Source organism: Propithecus coquereli, unplaced genomic scaffold (assembly GCF_000956105.1).
Source record: "Propithecus coquereli isolate 6110/MARCELLA unplaced genomic scaffold, Pcoq_1.0 Scaffold109, whole genome shotgun sequence".
Classification (NCBI taxonomy): domain Eukaryota; kingdom Metazoa; phylum Chordata; class Mammalia; order Primates; family Indriidae; genus Propithecus; species Propithecus coquereli.
This window is the reverse complement of record NW_012134858.1, coordinates 5,403,187-5,419,973: the sequence shown is the minus strand read 5'-3', so window position 1 is coordinate 5,419,973 and position 16,787 is coordinate 5,403,187. Positions and strand designations below refer to the sequence as shown.

The following is a 16,787-nucleotide window of genomic DNA, read 5'->3' as shown; positions in this document are numbered from 1 at the left end:
CAGGTCTGCCCAGAGCCTGGCTGTGCTTTCTGCTGCCTGCAGAGACCAGCTGAGCCTTGCCAGGCTTCTCGGAGGTGAGGACACCTGTACCTGGCTGCCTCTACCCAGGTGGAGGCCCTCTCTTGCCTTGTCCGTCTGGACATGTCCTGTCGTTCTTTAAGGTGGCACCCAGAGGCCACTTAAGATGCAGCTGCCAGCTGAGGGGCTTGTGATCTCAGAGTAGCAGGGGCTACATGGGTGGATCTTGCCTATTTGGGGACTAGGTTTCGTCTTCTGCAGGGAGCAAGCCTGGGGAACGAGGCATCCGGGGTGTCTGACAGAGGGGAGGGCTGTGCTGGCAGTGGCCAGAGTCATGACCAGAGGTGGCACCAGAAATTGTGGGTCTCTCCTAGCACAAGCCTTCTGTGGTATTGTTTCCCCCAGCCTTGGCCTGAGAATTTTCCGGAAATCCCCATGGGGATGGAGAAGAGTGGGCATGGATTAGTGGCGGTGCCCAGAGCAACCTCAGTGTCTGGGGGCACCTTTCATCTCCAGGGGCCCCTCGCAGCCCCGGTGACTCAGGCCTGCGCTGAGCCTGCAGTTGCCCTGGGAATTTCCACGCAGGGATGGGTGGATCCAGCCTGGAATCCTGGGCTGTCCCCTGCTGGCCACTGTTTCTTCCTATCACCGGCCACAGAGCTTCCTGGGGTCTGGTTCCGATGCCCTCTGGCTGTGTGGCCCTGGCCAAGCGACCAGCACTCTGTGCTCCAACTTTCTCCCCAGGGGATCAGGAAGCTCAGCTGGGGCGAGAGCTGCTGAGTTTGTCCTATGCAGTGGCCAGTTCTGCACCTGACAGGTCCTGTGTCTGGGGAAGCCCAGGTGGGTGGGATGTTGACACCTGGGGGGCAGGGGTGGGAATGTGACTGGATTGCGAAGCTGTGTCTGGGACGGCTGGCTGAGCCCCCAGGGCTCCTCTCCTCTGGGCCCACCCTGCGCTTTGGGTGCCTCTCCTTTGCAGAGACCCTCCGCTTTCCCGGGACCCAGCTTGGGTAGGGGGCTTGGAGCTGCTCATTGCCGTTCATCTTTACTTCCTTGCTTTGCCAGCTGACGAGTCATTCTCAGGGAGCCCTTATCACTTCCTCACGCCTGCATTGTAATCAAGAGAGAAATCAGCTTTATGACCATATGATATCGGAGGCAGAGAATTACAAGAAAAGCTGTTATCCTCCAGAGAGTTGCAAAAACACCTCTAAGCATGAAGCTGGAGGGCGACGACTTCCAGCTTCCTACCGTGCGCCGGGCAGTGCGAACGGCTCTTCACGTGTAGAGACCTTCCGTGGGACACGCACAGCAGCCCTGGGAAGCGGGAGCCATCATCTTTATTTGACGGGGGAAAAACCCAAACCAACCAGAAGCCCAGAGGGGACCAGCCCCTGCCCACAGTCCCGCACCGTGGCCGTGGCAGGGCCCAGACACAGACCCCTGCACTGGGGCTCAGCATCTCTCGCCACAACCAGGGCACGAGTTGCGTAACGTCCCATCTCACACAACCTTGATTAAGCTAATAGCTGATTTGGCTTTGATCCGATGTATTTTGATCTTATTATTTTTATGTTAGAAGCCTCCAAATAACCATCATTTCGACAGTGCCCCAATTAGCAGGCCATTCACAGTGGATTGGAAATTGACTCGCATCGGGCCTCTCCATTAGCGCCTGGGAGAGTCTTCCAGCCTTAATTACCCACCCCGCTCCCGTTCCCGGAACGGAGGCCCGACCGCCGATGCGCTGCAGGTGGCTGCATGAGGGGTGGGTCAGCGCTGCCCACCTCCAGGGGGAGGGCTGGCAGCATGGGGCTGTGGCCACTAACACTTCTAAAGACCCCAGATATGGCTTTGATGGTGAGATGGGGATGTCCAAGGAAGGGGGCAGGAAACTGACATCTGTTTAGCATCTTTCTCGTGCACAGCGTGGTATTGGCACTTGCTACCCGCGTCTAAGTCAGTGCCCACAGGCTCTGCTGGTACAGAGTCTTCTCTCTGCTTAATGGAAAACAGAGGCTAAGAAATGGGGTGTCCATGACCACACTGCCACTGACCAGAGGAGCCAAGACTGGAACTTGGGTCTGTGGGATTCTAACGCTCTTTCTGCTGCCCCTGGTGAGGGAGCTGCCTGGTCCCGTGCCATTGTTACTTTGTCCTTTATGCTGCTCTCCCTGTGGGGGACCCTGAAAGGGGTCAAAGCCCTTTCCTTCCACTGAGGCTAACCCCACGTGAGCTCACCCTCCGGTGTGCCCCAGGCAGCTTCCTCTCTTTGCTCAGGCTGAATCGTGGCGTCTGTCTGCTCTGTGGGCCCTAAGCTCCTCAGAGGTGGGACCTGTGGTCATCCTGCTCTGCCTGCCACCATGCTCAGGGCAGGGGCTTTCGTGTTGTGGGGGTGCTGAGCATATGTGCGAAACCTACAGGCGGGCAGGAGCCACTCTGCGGTGCACAGTGGCATGTGTGCCCAGATGGGGAAACGGAGGCTTAGAGAGGTTCTGCAACTTCAGAACCTGGTGTATATGGAGTGGGGACGGGACTTACCATTATAATTCAGGTGATGACTTGGGAGGGAGCCGGGCAGGTGGGGCAACAAGAGCCAGGTGTGACTGACGCCTACAGGGAGGGCTGTGCCTTGCGTGTCCTGGGATGGGACCATCCCTCCACAATCAAGGGCGGGGGCTCCTGGGCAACTCGTGCCTGAGCGATGTGCAGTTTATTTTCTAAGATTCTTTTAAAAACTGTGAATGCAACGTGTTGGCATTGAAGAGAGCACGCACAAGAAAAGAAAGAAAAAAATCCATTCGTCGTCATAGCACCTTAGTTTTTGGCGTTTTCTCCTGCCTTTTGTATAAGTGTGCTTTCTATCTAGCCGTGATCACGGTGAGCATATAATTTTGTGCCCTGGTTTTCTCACTGGGCCACCTCTCAGAAGCACTTTTCTCATGTGTGTGACAACGCTCGTTGTGTGGCCTCCCGTCTCATTTTCTGGAAAATGGACGCAGTGATCCCTACATAGATGTCCTGAGAGTGATGTGAATTCACGTATATAAGGGACAGAGAATTTGACACATAGGAAATTCTTGCACAATAGTCCCTCCTCCTTCGTAGCTTTCTTACTTATCCATTTTTACAGGATTATTTTCTTTTTCTAAAGGAATTATCTGTTCATGTCACAAAATTTTGGCAAATACAGAAAAGAAAGAAAATCATTTCTAGGCTTCTTCTAAATTGCAGTCACTTTTAACATTGCACAAAAGTATTGCACAAAAGTGCAATACTTTCTTCTGGTCTTCCTTTTATGTATGTTGATGTTTTATTTAATTGATATCATAAAATGTGTACAATTTTGTATTATTTTCACATACCTTTTTATGACAAGCACTTTTCTGAGTTGCTGTAGTATCTTCATGAATAGTTTTAGGGCTGCTTGTGTGTTCAGCAAACGGAGCACTTTTATAACCACGCGCCAATTTGCATCTTTTAGGTCATTAGCAATATTCCAAGAGTATGGATAAGTGTCTTCTGAATGATTTTGGATCTAGTGCTGTTCCCCTGGTTTGGACAGGTGCCCAGAGAGGGATTATTGATCAGGGGCACGGAAATGTCAAGGCCCGTGATCTCCCTGCATGAGTCTTTACCGCCTGCCATGCGCAGGGCTTGGCATGTGTCTGGGGAGGGACCCTCGTCCTCCCGCAGCTTTGGGGCCAGTGGGGGAGCCAGACGGTTACCAGGCAGCATGTGGTGCCGTGACAGGGGAAGTTCGGTGAAGGGGCGTCACACCACGAGGGTCCCAAGCCGGCCTGGGGACGTGGAGTCTGCGTCCTGAAGCACGCGTGAGCGTGAAAGGTGAAGAGGGGGAGTCGGAGGGGCCGGCTGGGCAGCTGGCCGGAGCACAGCAGCAGGTTGTGGTGAGGAGCGAGGCTGCAGGCCTGGGAGCCTGCAAGACCACCATGAGGAGTGTGACCTCATCTCCAAGGATCGCGGGAGGGACTGCAGGGCTTCAAACAGGGCGCGACACAGCTGGATTTCTGCTTCGGAGGGAACTCGGCCTTGTTCGTCCTGGGTGGGGGGTGTGCAGAGCGTCTGGGGGGCTGTGAGATTCCCAAGAGAGACTTCGTTGTCCCTCGTTTGACCACCCCTGCCCCTGGCCTTGTGTTTGGAGGCCGAGGGTTCAGCAGGGAGGACTGTGGTGTGTGAGTTACTGTCCCACTAATGCTGGCGACAGCGCAAGGTGAGCGCCCTCGCGTGGGGAGCAGCGGCCTTTCGGGCCGCAGAGTGCGGGGCCTCCCCTTCCCGCACCTCCCTCAGCCTCCCCCCTGCCTTACTCCTTGGGGTTGGTTGCCCCATTCTTCTCCCCTTCTCCTGGGCCCGAGGCGTTCCGTTCCGTTCCGTAAGCGCAGGGGCTCTGGCGGAAAGGACTGCGTTGTCAAAGTTGTTCGAAGTCTGCCGTGCGCAGCAGATGGCCGGCTGCCATTCACAGGCTGTGTTTTGAAACTGCATCTGCTTCCCCACATTCCTGCCATCGCAGAAGCCATTAGTAAGAAATGTTTGCCTCCAAACTGGTGCAGTGGGTTGCGGCGTTGGGAGGGGCAACTTTCTATTAATCGGCATGATGCCCCCAGAAGGCGTGGGCCGGTGGCTAAAAGGGGCGCCCCTCGTGGTTACGGGAGGGCTTCCAAAGGTGAGCCCTGAGCGCGTCAGCCCTGCACACAGCCGCGCGCCTTTGTCGTGTTCCTCTCTGCACCGAGGTGACCTCGAGCTGTGGGAGCGTCCTCCTCTGTTACTGTCAATGGCTTTTCAATAATCCTGGGCTTCTGGGACAGCTGCCTCATCTGGGGTTTGACCCGGAATTTCTATGATGTGAATCATGTGGACTTGGCCGGAAGACCTAGGGTTTCTGCCCTTTTTTTTTTTTTTTGCCTACAACCTGTGTCCTCTGGGGTAAGTGTCTCCCTGACTTTCTGGTGTCATTCGGTCCCTTCATCCCCAATCAGTTCGGTTCGGCCAACTACCGTAGAGCACGAGGTATATTCTCCATCCCCGGCTAGGCCATTGGGGACACAGATCAGCACAACACGTTTTTGGCCCTTAAAGGGCTCACAGTCCCAGGTGGGAAACGGGATGGCTAATTTCGCAGCTCTGCTGGGGGGTGGGGCAGGCAGACTTGGGATGGATCTTCGTTTTGCCATCCCTCCTGGAGTATCCTAGGGCAAATGATTTTGCCCCTTCCGACCTCCATTTTGTCATCTGTTAAATGGGCACAGAAATGTCTAGGCTGCATTTTCACCAAGAGTATCAGTGAGACTGTGCCCGTGAGAGCAGCTGGCCTCGCCTGGGGTGGGTTTTTGGTCCCTGAAGGGAGGCAGCTTCCCTGGGGGTGGGGGGTTTCAGGTGGCACCAGCGTGAGCTCCTGGGCGTGGGCCATGCGAGTGGAAGCTGGCGCGGCACCGCCCGATGCTGACCCGTCTCTCTCTCTCCCCTCTCTTCCAGCCTGTGACCTCATGACCCAGGGGATTTTGGCCTTGGTCACGTCCACCGGCTGTGCATCCGCCAACGCCCTGCAGTCCCTCACGGACGCCATGCACATCCCCCACCTCTTTGTCCAGCGCAACCCGGGGGGGTCACCGCGCACCGCCTGCCACCTGAACCCTAGCCCCGATGGCGAGGCCTACACACTGGCCTCGAGACCGCCAGTCCGCCTCAACGACGTCATGCTCAGGCTGGTGACAGAGCTCCGCTGGCAGAAGTTCGTCATGTTCTACGACAGCGAGTACGGTGAGTGGGTGGGCGGGCGGAGGTGCAGGGACAGGCCAGGTGTGGGGAGGCCCAAGAGTGGCTGGGGCCATGGCAGGCGGCAGGTGGTCTGAGCTGAGTGGGCCTCGGGGTGGTAGGGCCCAACCTGAGCTTCAGGAGCGGGGGAAGCTGCAGAACAGATCCACAGATAGGCGCTAAAGTTGCCTAGCAACCACACCTTATCATGACAGCTGAAGTTTGAATCATCGTGGAGGTTTCGATAAAATATTAATAAACTGCTGGCAGGGATCCAAAGGGTGCAATGCCGGCGGCGGTGGAGGCCGGCCAGCACGGCCCTCCCGGAGGCCTCCGCTCTGGCGGCTGCCCTTCACCCTGGACGGTCACCGACCTTCTCTGCCCTGGCCCCATCTGCCTGATCTGCCCTCGGCTTCAGGGTCGCAGGGTGGGCAAAGGTCAGGGGGAGGGAGAGTCGGTCTGGGGATGCTGGGCATGGCCGGGCATGGCCTCTTTGAAGACATCTCCTAAGAAGAAAATCATAATTTGCTTGTTAGGAAACCTCAAAAATGGGCTTTGGAGAAATGGCTTCAGGTTTTCTTATGGCTGTTCTGTAAAAACAGACCCAGTCCTGAGATGAAATGGTGTCCGTGTTTTGTGTTTTTTAAAAAATAATTTAAAAAGCATTCTGAGAAAATGTAGACTCACACACAATCATAAGAAACAATACAGGGGAGACCCTGCGTGCCCAGGCTCCCCAGAGGTGACACCCTGTGTGACTGCAGTGCGGTGTCACAGCCGGGATTGATGCGGAGCACACCCTGTCCATGTGTCATCTGTTCCCATGGACCGCACTGCCGTGCAGGTCTGCCCCTGTGCAGTGTTATTGCATGCGTGGGCTCCCGGGACCGCCGGTCGGGATGCGGACGCACCCTCACAAGGACTGGCCCCCCCCCCCCAGCATGTGTTAGAGGGCGTGGGCACTCGTGAGGGTTGGCAGCCCCGTGGCCAGGGCAGGGATGGAATGGGAGGACCTTCGAAAGTTCCATTTTTGTCTCTTGGTGAAATAATTCCTTTGCCAAGAATGTAACTAAGAAAAGAAATCAGCATATGTTTGCATTTGCCTAAATACTCTGCTGCTCTAAGACCGGAATGTTGTCCTCAGCTCTTGAGCAAATATGCTATTTGGAGTCTTCCAGGAAGAATTGAAAGAGCAAACAGTCACAGTGCTGAAATAATGATGAGGCGGTGATGGGGACAAGGGTGGCCCGAGGCTCTGGAGACCTGAAACTGGACTCTGTCCAGGACCTGGCCTCACCCTCCGACCCTCCCACCCCTGCTTGGTCCTGGCCCTTGGGGAGGAGTTGGAGACCTTGTAACAGCCCTGAGGTGTGCACAGGCATCTCTTAGGGGCCAGGCCTTCCTCTGAGAACCCGCTGGGCTGCAGGCTCAGCCCCAAAGTCCGGTCTGCTTTGAGGCTGGGCCCTGTGGGGAGGGGTGGATGTGTCCAGGGCTGGGGATACTGTGGTCCAGTGTGCCCAGGCCATTCCCACCCCACTTCTCCCCTTTTGCTCTGGCCTACAGACGTAGTTCTCCCCAGGGCCTGGGAGGGGCCTTGGTGGGAGCCTCGGCCACTGGGAGGGTAGATGATCCGCTCTCCAGCATGCCCACCCCGTCTGGGCTCCTGTGATTCCTGCAGATGCATGAGGCCTGGTGACACTTGCCCAAACCCTGTGTTTTCATCGCACCCCCTGCTCCTACTCTGCTCAAGAAGCGATTGCTCAAAGAAAGTCGTCCCTGAACCCCACCTGCCCTGCAGAGCTGGCAACATGGTTACACCCTCTCACACACACACACACACTTCTGCCCTCACCTGCACTCGGCTTGTCTCGACACTCACGAGGGCTGGTTCCCAACGAGCACTGGACTCCCAGGCCAGGCGGCAAGCTCCAGGAAAGGGGCTCTGTGCTTTTCCCTGCTGCACACAGTGGCCCCTCAAGAAACAGTCACGGTGTGAACGAACATGCATGACATGGAGTTTTCAAACCATTTCGCACAAGACGAAGGAGAAACGGGGAGAAAGACAGGGGTACCTGATAGCCCGACCTCTGAGTCCGAGTTGGGCTGGGAGACAGACATTTCGTTCTGCAGATAGCCTCCCCCGCCATTCTTCTCTCTTACTCAGAACCTCCAACCAGACCAAAAGGTGTGCCCCTCTTTTCTGACACGGGCACCTTTGCTACGTTGGGTGGGGTTGAAGTTAGTTTCTAATCAGACTGCCTTTTTTCAGTAATTCCAGAAGGGTGCAGGGGACCAGTAGCTTTCATCTGGTGGGCCACTGTGGGTGGTTGGTGAGGCTTCCCTAGGTGCTGTGTGGGAAGGATTCTGAGGCTGTACGTGGGCTCAGCAAGAGAAGGCACCGTGGTCACTCCGGGAGGCTTCCATGGCGGAAGTGGGAGCCTGTCGGAGATCTTGGTGGATCCTGACCCGGGAGCTGGAGGTGAGCAGGGCACCTTGGAGCTGCCATCCGCAGTCGGGAGACTGGCAGAGCCTGGGCGCCCGCAGTGCTGTCCAGGGTGCTGACCCATTTGGCTGCTAGCTTTCTGGAGGCCAGAGAGCTCTTTTATTGGATTGTGCAGGACCTCCTGCCTTTGCCTGCCCTGGTCATCGGCCTCCTGACTTGACAACATTTGAGGCTGGGTTTCTGCCCCTACACATTCTCTGTAAAACTTTAGCTACCCCAACGCCACTGCTTGTCCCGGTTTTTCCCCTCTTGCACAGCCCAGCCTCTGGCCTGCTTTCCAACACGCCTCGTGTTAGATGAGCCGAGGCAGTTGCAGCCTACTTGCCGTTCGATGCAGTACATCTGGCCCTGGAATGTGGGGGTGGCTGCTCCCTTAGCATGCTGGCAGAGGCCTGTCCCAGTGGCACTCGGGGGTGAATTTACATTGCCCGTACGGCCGAGACGGACCGTGCCTGCAGACCTCCTCCGGGCCCCTCCTCCACCCCACTCACCGCAGCACTGGCTGCAGATGAGCCCAATTAAAAAGGAAATTGAGTGTAAGGACTGTTTCGTTTCTTCCAAAGTCAAACAGAAGTGGTTTAGGGACACAGCGACTCTTCGGTGCTGATCTGCAAGTATCTTCACACACATTATTTCGTGCTAGCCACCCGACAACACTCTGAGGGGGGATTATCGCTGTGTTTTAGAGAGGAGGAAGATGAGGCTGAGGGAAGTTCTTTTTGACTTTCAGACCCATGCATTTAGACCAGGCATCATCCTATTTCTGTAATTTGGGGCTTGCTAGGCTCTAGCTTTTCTCTCCTGATGCCGAGAAGGAGGGAGGGGTGGTTTGGAAGGGACTTGGCAGGCCCTAGGCTGTTGCCCTCAGTCACTTTAGTGAACGTGGTACGTAGGCTCCCGCCTTTGCAGGGCGAGGCCTGATGCTTCCTCATTTGCCCATCGGCTTCTTTTTGAACCCAGGAGGGCCCTGCCCCGGGTGGAGGCTGAGCACTGTGCATTCAGGTCGGGAGGTGGAGACCAGAGACAGAATTTGGCAGACGGGTGAGAGAGGAGTTGGTATGTGTGTGGTTTGCAAAATGTGAGATGTGCCATTTGGTAAAATTCCATTGAAAATACTTGTATGCTTGTTGTGACAGCGAAAGGAAATGAAAGAGAAGCTGACATTTTTGGAGAGAAAATTTGTAAGATTAAAATACCAAAAGTTTGGATCAAACAGAACGGAGAACTTTCTGACTTGCCACTTCAAATGCTGGGATATTCATATGTGTGTGTGCATGTGTGTGTGTGTGTGTGTGGCGGGGGGTGGCGGTGCTGGTAGCTGTAGCCACGATTTCCCTCTACTGAATACATTTGGATCAGGGCTGTAATTATGATGGGATCTCAGATATCTTTGACTCATTCATTCAGCAGATACTCACTGAGTCCCTCCCGTGTGCCATGCATTTTGCTAGGCACTCATTTTAGGCGAAGACACAGATGGGTGAAGTAGCTTGGCTCGTGTTGCACAGGGCTGGGATTGGAAGCCGGGGCCTGGGCGCTCTTCCCTCCCCAGCATCTCCGGGGTGTGGTGGACCCCTCTTGGCCTCTGGGCCAGCTCGCAGGCCTGGAATGGGTTGGGAGCTGGGATTCTGCAGAAACAAAGTGTCAGGGCTCTGTATGAGTGACAGCTGTCTATTTGTTCTAGTTTTAAAATTATTTTTTAAAAACTTGAAAGTTATACGTGGTTACAATGTGTATATCCAATAAAGAGAATAATAATAAAGTGAATGCTCACGAACCCAGAATCAGTTTAAAAAATATGAGGGCACCCTTGTGTGCTTCACCCTGATTTTGTCCTTCCTGACAGGGAATGTAACCACTGTCCTGTGTGCTAACCAGTCCCTTGCTTTCCTTGAGGGTTTTATCATTCAAGTTTTATCATTTTAGATTCTAAAATACACAATGAGTAGTTGCTTTTTTTTTTGTGAATCTTATATATGTGGAATAACACTTCTGTATGCTTCTGTGATTGCTTTTTTCACTCAATATGAGGTTTTTGGGATGCGGGTGGGTATATTAATCATTTTTATTACTGTATAGTATGCCGTGATTTATTTATTCATTTTATTGTCAATGGACATTTGGTTTGTTTCCGGGTTTTTGCTATTACAGATAATGCAGATAAGAACATTCTCATATTTGTTTATTGGTGTTTGTGTGCAAGAGTTTTTGAGGGTCTATTCTGAGGAGCAGAATTCCGGGCTCTTGGGTAGATGCACATCTCACTTTGTTGGGTTAGACCAAATTGTCTTCCCGAGCATTCCTACCTATTCACCCTACCATCTGCAACACAGGAGAGTTCTCCCCGTCCCCCAGCCCCACCAGCACTTTGTATTGCTTTTACTTTTAAGTTTCTCGTGTAAAATGGTATCCTACTGTGATTTTAATTTACGTTTTCTTGATGATAGAGGAGATGGAGCACCTTTTCATGTCTTTATGGGCTATTTTTGTTTTTTCTTCTATCAAACACCTGTTTGTAATTGTTATTTTTTTGCCCATTTTAAATTTGAGCCTTTTCTTTTGTAAGTTAAGTGTGGCAAATATCTTCTTTCAGCTAATTGCTTGTCTTAATGAACAGAAGTTCTTTATTGTATCGTTGTCAAATGTATTCATCTGTTTTATGGTTCGCTCTTTTGCTTGTCTTATTTAAGAAGTCCTTCCTTATCCAAATGCTATAAAGATATTTTCCTGCTGAAACCTCCCTCTCTGCATGAGGAACAGATGTCATCCACCTGGCTGGGCGTCCACAGCTAGACCCTGGCCTCAGCTGTGCCTGGGCCCTGCTGCGAGCCTACCTCTCCCTGCAGCGTGGCCTGACCTTCCTCCCACCCTGACACTGCTCTGCCCTGCTGTGGTCCTCGGGCCCATCTTGTTCTTGATGGTAACTGAAGAAGGCTCATGCTGACTGAGCACAGTCCGTGTCAGGATATAGGGAGAGCTTCCTGGAGGAGGTGATGTTTAAGAGGGTGCATAAAGGACGAGCAGGAGTTAGACAAGCAAGGGGCACTGAGGGGCATGGGAGGAGTGTTCCAAGCAGAGGGCAGAGCTTGCTTCCCTCTTCCCAGAGGGAAGGCCTAGGGGCAGAGGAGAGGAGAAAGATCATATGGCTGAATTATGGGCAGTGGCCGGGGATGATGCTGGAGAGATGGGTCGGAGCAGGCTTTAGAGGCCTCACGGACAAGCTCAGAATCCCCACAGGTCCTGAGAGCCATACCTTGCCACCGCGGGTGGTGCCCTTGGGTCTGTTCTCCATGCTCGGTCCAGTGATCGAGGGCAGACAGAGGAGACGAGGTCTTCGTGTCCGGAAGGCTCTGGCTCTTTCACCACTTCCTGTCTGGACTCACTGGCTGCAAACAAGAGAGAAGAAACTAATACATGCACAGGAGCCGTGATCTGACCGAGGACAAACCACAGGCCCAGAGTCCGAGCCAGAGGCAGGGTCTGAACTTCTCAGACGACCCAGGCCTTGTGCCAGCGAGTGACAGCTGTCGTCTCTCTAGCCTGGCTTGGTGCTGGGCACCACACGAGAGCATTAGCCGCCCTACTCATGTCATCCCAACAGCAACTCTGTGTAGTGGGCTTGTACGGTCCCTGCGTTACGCAGGAGGAAACGGAGGCTCAGAGAAGTAAGGGGTTTGCTCTAGGTCATGGCTGGTGAGTGGGGCGCTGGCCAGGGTTGATTCCCAAAGCCCGGGTCCGCAGCTCTGCTCCTGGCCTCGTGACAAAGCTGTGGGGAGCAAACATCCCACGGGTAAAGTCTTTTCCTAATGTATCTTACAACTTACTGTGACATCGTTGGTAACAGCAGAAATTTACAACAACCTAAATGTCCACCTTCAGCAGATTGGTTAAATATGATACGTGCATTTAATAGAAAATGGTAGTTCTTCATGTACTAAGAGGCCGCAGTTCCAAAACACGGTGCCGTTGCTGGCGATAGCAAAGTGAGACCGTGGTGCGGGTGTGGCTGTGTGCAGAAGCCAGCTCGTGCATGTGTATCTGAGAGGACACGCACGCTCACTATGGGGAAATTCGGTTTAGGGAGGGAAGCCTAGTGGCTTGGGTCAGGGGTGGGAGATTTATTTTTCACTGCGTAATTTCGTGTGCCTTTTGAGTTTTGTATCAAGTGCAAAAAATAAGTAAGCGAATAAGAAGGCAAGCATGATTGCCACCCCTCTCTCCCTCCTACTTACTGCCCATGGTGACTTCTCTGAGCTTCAGCTTCCTCCTCCATGGAACTGGGAGGATAATTTCTGTGCTATAAAGGTAAAGCACCCAGCAGAGTGCCCGACACGTGGTAAGTGGTCCATCCGATCACAGCAGACCACGTGTGGGGACCAGGAGCGGCAGGAACCAGCATTCTTTCCTCACAGTGGTGGGTGCAGGTACTAGGGAGCCTTGGTAGAGTCTTGGGGCAAGAGGTTTGGCTGTTTTCCCCTCCAACCCTTAGCTCAGGATAACCCCTGAGCTTGGTACTTAGGGGCATGGGCTCTGGAGCTGTCTTCTTGGGTTGAATCACAGCTCCACAGCTGTGTGACATTGGGCAAGTCACTCAACCTCTCTGTGCAACAGTCTCCTCATTTGTAAAATTGGGATAAGATAATCATCCTTGCCCAATGTGGTCAATGTCTGGATTAAATGAGTTAATACGCGTGAAGGGTGTAGCCCAGTACCTGGCACTTGCCAAGTACTCAGTAAGACCTGCTGCTCAGGAACTGTGCCCAGTGGCAGCTCATTCTTTCTTGGCCTCCCGAGGGATCTCAGTCCCGGCTTGTTCAGCAGCCCAGAATACATCTGTGTTGTGGGTGTGTTCTTGGTGCTTGGGGAAGCGGAGATTGCTGGGGGTCAGCCCTTTCACCTGCGGTCCACTCCATGCCCTGTGGGGGGGTTGACCTGCCTGGGGCTCCCTGAGTCCTCCCCACACAGTCACAGGTGGCCCTGGTGAGCCCTTCTAACCTGGACAGCCTGACTGGTTTTCATAGCAAATCTCTGTCAGCTGTTGGACCTCACCCCCAGAGTCTTCTGGAAGTAAACTCCCCTGGAAGAAAGAGAATTATTGGACAAGTGTTATTTCAATCAACGCTCCTTGCTGACGACACCTCCTTCCCAGCCCCTGGCAAAGCAGGCCAGGCGACTGATCTCACTAATCACCCACTTCGTGTCATTATGGCATTAGTTTAAATTGAAGTAATAAATACTTTTTCCAGATGAAATGAGTAAATGAGTTTAATTGCTAGGAAACCTACGGAAGAAGTTTGACAATAACTTTATGTGGACGAGTGTTTTGGGTTTTGTTCTTCAGTCTAATTACAAAGTAAGTGTACTTCGGGGCGCGTTAATTGTAGCGTGTGCTGGAAGATTAAGGTTCATTAATGCTGAAGTTCCCTCGCCCTGCATCAGATTCCAGAGACGTGCGGAGACGCCAGCTCCCACGCCTGCCCCTTCGAGCCGCTGGGTCCTGCGGGTGTCGCGGGAGCGAGGACTTGGCCAGACCCGCCGTGCTTTCCTCTTCCCGCCACACGCTGCAGTGCCCTTGCAGGATGGGGGTGGGCTCCTGTTGACATCTTCCTCCTGCCAGACCCTCCTCCCCAGGTCTCCTTGGCCCTACGCACGGAGGGAACAGGGAAGAGGTTGTGTTGTTAAATACCAGAATTCCAGGATGGGTACCAACGAGATGTGGCTCCAAACTTCTGGAAGGACCATCGGTCCAAACGGGACCCTCCTCCACCCGTTCTCGCCCCTCCAGCTCCTTGCTGCTCTGTGAGCATGCTGGGCACAGTCCTGCCTCAGAGCTGTCGTGCTGGCTGTTCCCCCTGCCTGGAATGCTCTTCCTGCCGATGTCTACAAGCTCTTTCCTCACCTGGGGGGCTTTGTTTCAATTCCGCCCGTCTCGGGAGGCCCTCCTTTACCATGTCGCTTAAAAATGGAACTCAGTTTCTTCTTGGCGCCCCTTTCCCCCTTTTTGCTTTATTTTTTTTCCATTGAATTTATTCCTATTTACTCAGTTTTTTTCCTTTTATATGAGTTCCACCACGGTGCACTTACTCGATGTTTGATGTCTGTCTTTCCTCAACCAGAGTGTGAGTTCCATGCAGACAGGCAGTTCCCTTTGCTTTGCTGGATGATGTTGGATCTCCAGCATTTAGAACTGCGCCGAAAACCTAGTCAGTGCTCTTTGAATATTTGACGAGTGAATGAACGACTTGGTCTTTGGATGTTTCTTTGCCCGGTTATTCTCCCAGGAAGCGGTTGTTGCTTTATTTGCGATTTCTAGTGACTACAGTGACACGTGCTTTCTGCGCAGCGGGAGGATGTATGCAGGCAGAGGCCGCCTCGGTTTCCAGCAGAGGACTGGCTTGTTCAGCCTGCAGTGTTTCCGTCTACACCTTCCTCCTCGGCAAGCGTGTGGGGTGTACCTGTGTAACCAGAGGTCAGGGCTTGGTGGTAGTTTAGACGCACCCAGCCCTTGAGAAAGTTCTTCCCGCAGCTTCGTGCGAGAGTGGACGTGGGCTACACGTTACGGCGCAGCGCTGCCACCGGGTTGGGAGGGGAGCCTGGCTTCTGTCGGAGCCCTTGGTTCCATGCCCGACTCTGTCGTTTTCTGACGTGCTTCCGGGCACACTGACAGCTCTTTCCGATCCTTTGTTTTTCCATTTTGGTAGTGGGGATGATAAAAACGCCTGACTCAGAGGGTTCTCGCGAGGCTGAAAAGGGGTGAAACGAAATGATGGATTTGAGAGCGACTGCACTCCCTGCGGTCCGAGACCATTTCCCATTTCTCTTGCTCCTCTGCGCCCAGGACTGCTTGCGATTGAGCTAAGTCCTGGGAGGCCTGGAGCCCCAACTCTGTCCCCGGAGGCGGGGGGTTTTGAATGACAGCCGGGAGCAGGAGGGCGTGAGCGGCTAGAGGAGCCCCGTGGGTACGACGCCAGCGTGCGAGTAGCCCGGCGTGTTTGAGGGGGAGGTTTCGGGGCGAGGATGGAAGGCGTCGTGTAGACTCAGGCGTGTCCATGGCAGGGTTTCCCTGTTCTGATGTGAGGCCTGTGCTGTGACACCCAGGCTCGTCCCACTGTGCGAACTCCCTCCTGTCCGGCAAGAGCGCCCAAGAAAGGAAACCTGTCCTCTTTGGCTGCCTTGCTCTGGAATGTTAAAAGGGCGAAATTGCCCGTGCGTTCTGTGGCTAGTTCTCCCCTGCGTGAAGCCTGATGGTTTGGATTTGGGTGGCATCTCCCCACCCGTATTTCCCACTGGAGGCCCTGGGAGTGGTGGCAAGGCCATTTAGAACCAGAGGTGAGGGTCGTGCCTAGACAGCATTTTCCACGCATGTAGCATTTTGTCCCCTCTGCAGGCCGCTGTGTATCCAGTTCTTTGCTGGGAGTTCTCCGCCAGCCCACCTGAGCGGGTGGCTGTGGGTGCTTGCCTGCTGCCGGCTGCCCGGCCGGGGCAGGAGGCTCCACGTGAGCCTGGGCACGCTGTCTTTTGACTCGGCAGTGACCGTCACAGCCAGATGAGGGTGCGCTGGGGGCTGCGCTGTGCAGTGTCCCCCACGGGAGCCGTGGAGGGGCCTGAGAGGGCCCTCGTGAGCACTGGCGGCCAAGTGGAGTCCTGATGGGGTGAAGGTGGGCTGAGCAGAGGGGAGGGCAAGGGAGAGGGTTCCAGAAAGGGCAGAGGGGCTGCCTTGTGTTCTAAGGGCAGTGGGAAAATGTGGAAAGGTAGCCCACTCTGCTTTCTTTGCTTTGTGATTTTTGCTTTGAAATTATTTTTATGGTATATGCAAGTAATACATGACTATCCTGCTGTTGAAAAAATTAAAACAACATAGACATTTACAGTAAGAGCCCCTCTTCTCCCTAACCCCCCCCCCACCTTCCTCTCTCCTCGGTGTGCCACGATACACACGGATGGTCCCGTTGCCAAGCGCAGTGCTTTTCAGAAGCAGGACTGGGACCATGCCTCGCGTATTATGTTGTGATGTGCTTTTTACTGGGTGGGCTTTGGAGCTTTCTCTCCATGTCAGCCTGCTTGGTTCTGCCTTGTTATCTTTACCTGCTGCACGACGTTCGTGGGTGGATGCCTGTGGGCTTTATTTACCTGTTTCCCGACTTGAGTGGTTTCTAGTTCTTCGCTGTTACACAGTGTTCGGTGCACGCCCTGGAATATACCTCTTGGAGCGTGGATCTGAGTACTTCCCTGGGGCGGATTGCTGGAAAGCAGAGCTGCTGGGCTGAAGGGGAATCTGTGTTGTCAAATTGGGAAGCTAGAGGATGGTGGTGAGATGCCAGTTACCGAAATAGGACAGGAGGAGGGGAGGTGTTTGGAGGAGAACAGACCCTGTTCTGGCCCCTGCTCGTTTCAGTGACTTGGAGGAAGAGAAATTCTTGGGTGCCATGTTGCTGAGAAGTGGGATTAGGCAGAAAGTCAGGGACAAAATCCCAAAACCAGAGAACCAGATGAGATG

The 16,787-nt window shown here is 53.9% G+C and overlaps 1 protein-coding gene across 1 annotated transcript in view; it reads left to right on the top strand.

Moving 5' to 3' along the window:
* Window positions 1-5,512: 5,512 nt before the first annotated feature.
* Window positions 5,513-16,787, top strand: part of LOC105813375 (glutamate receptor ionotropic, delta-1) — a 547,286-nt gene continuing 536,011 nt past the window's right edge. The window contains exon 1 of the mRNA XM_012648023.1: window positions 5,513-5,793. Coding sequence (XP_012503477.1) covers window positions 5,520-5,793 — 274 coding nt within the window. The 5' untranslated portion in view covers window positions 5,513-5,519. The remainder of the gene's footprint in view (window positions 5,794-16,787) is intronic.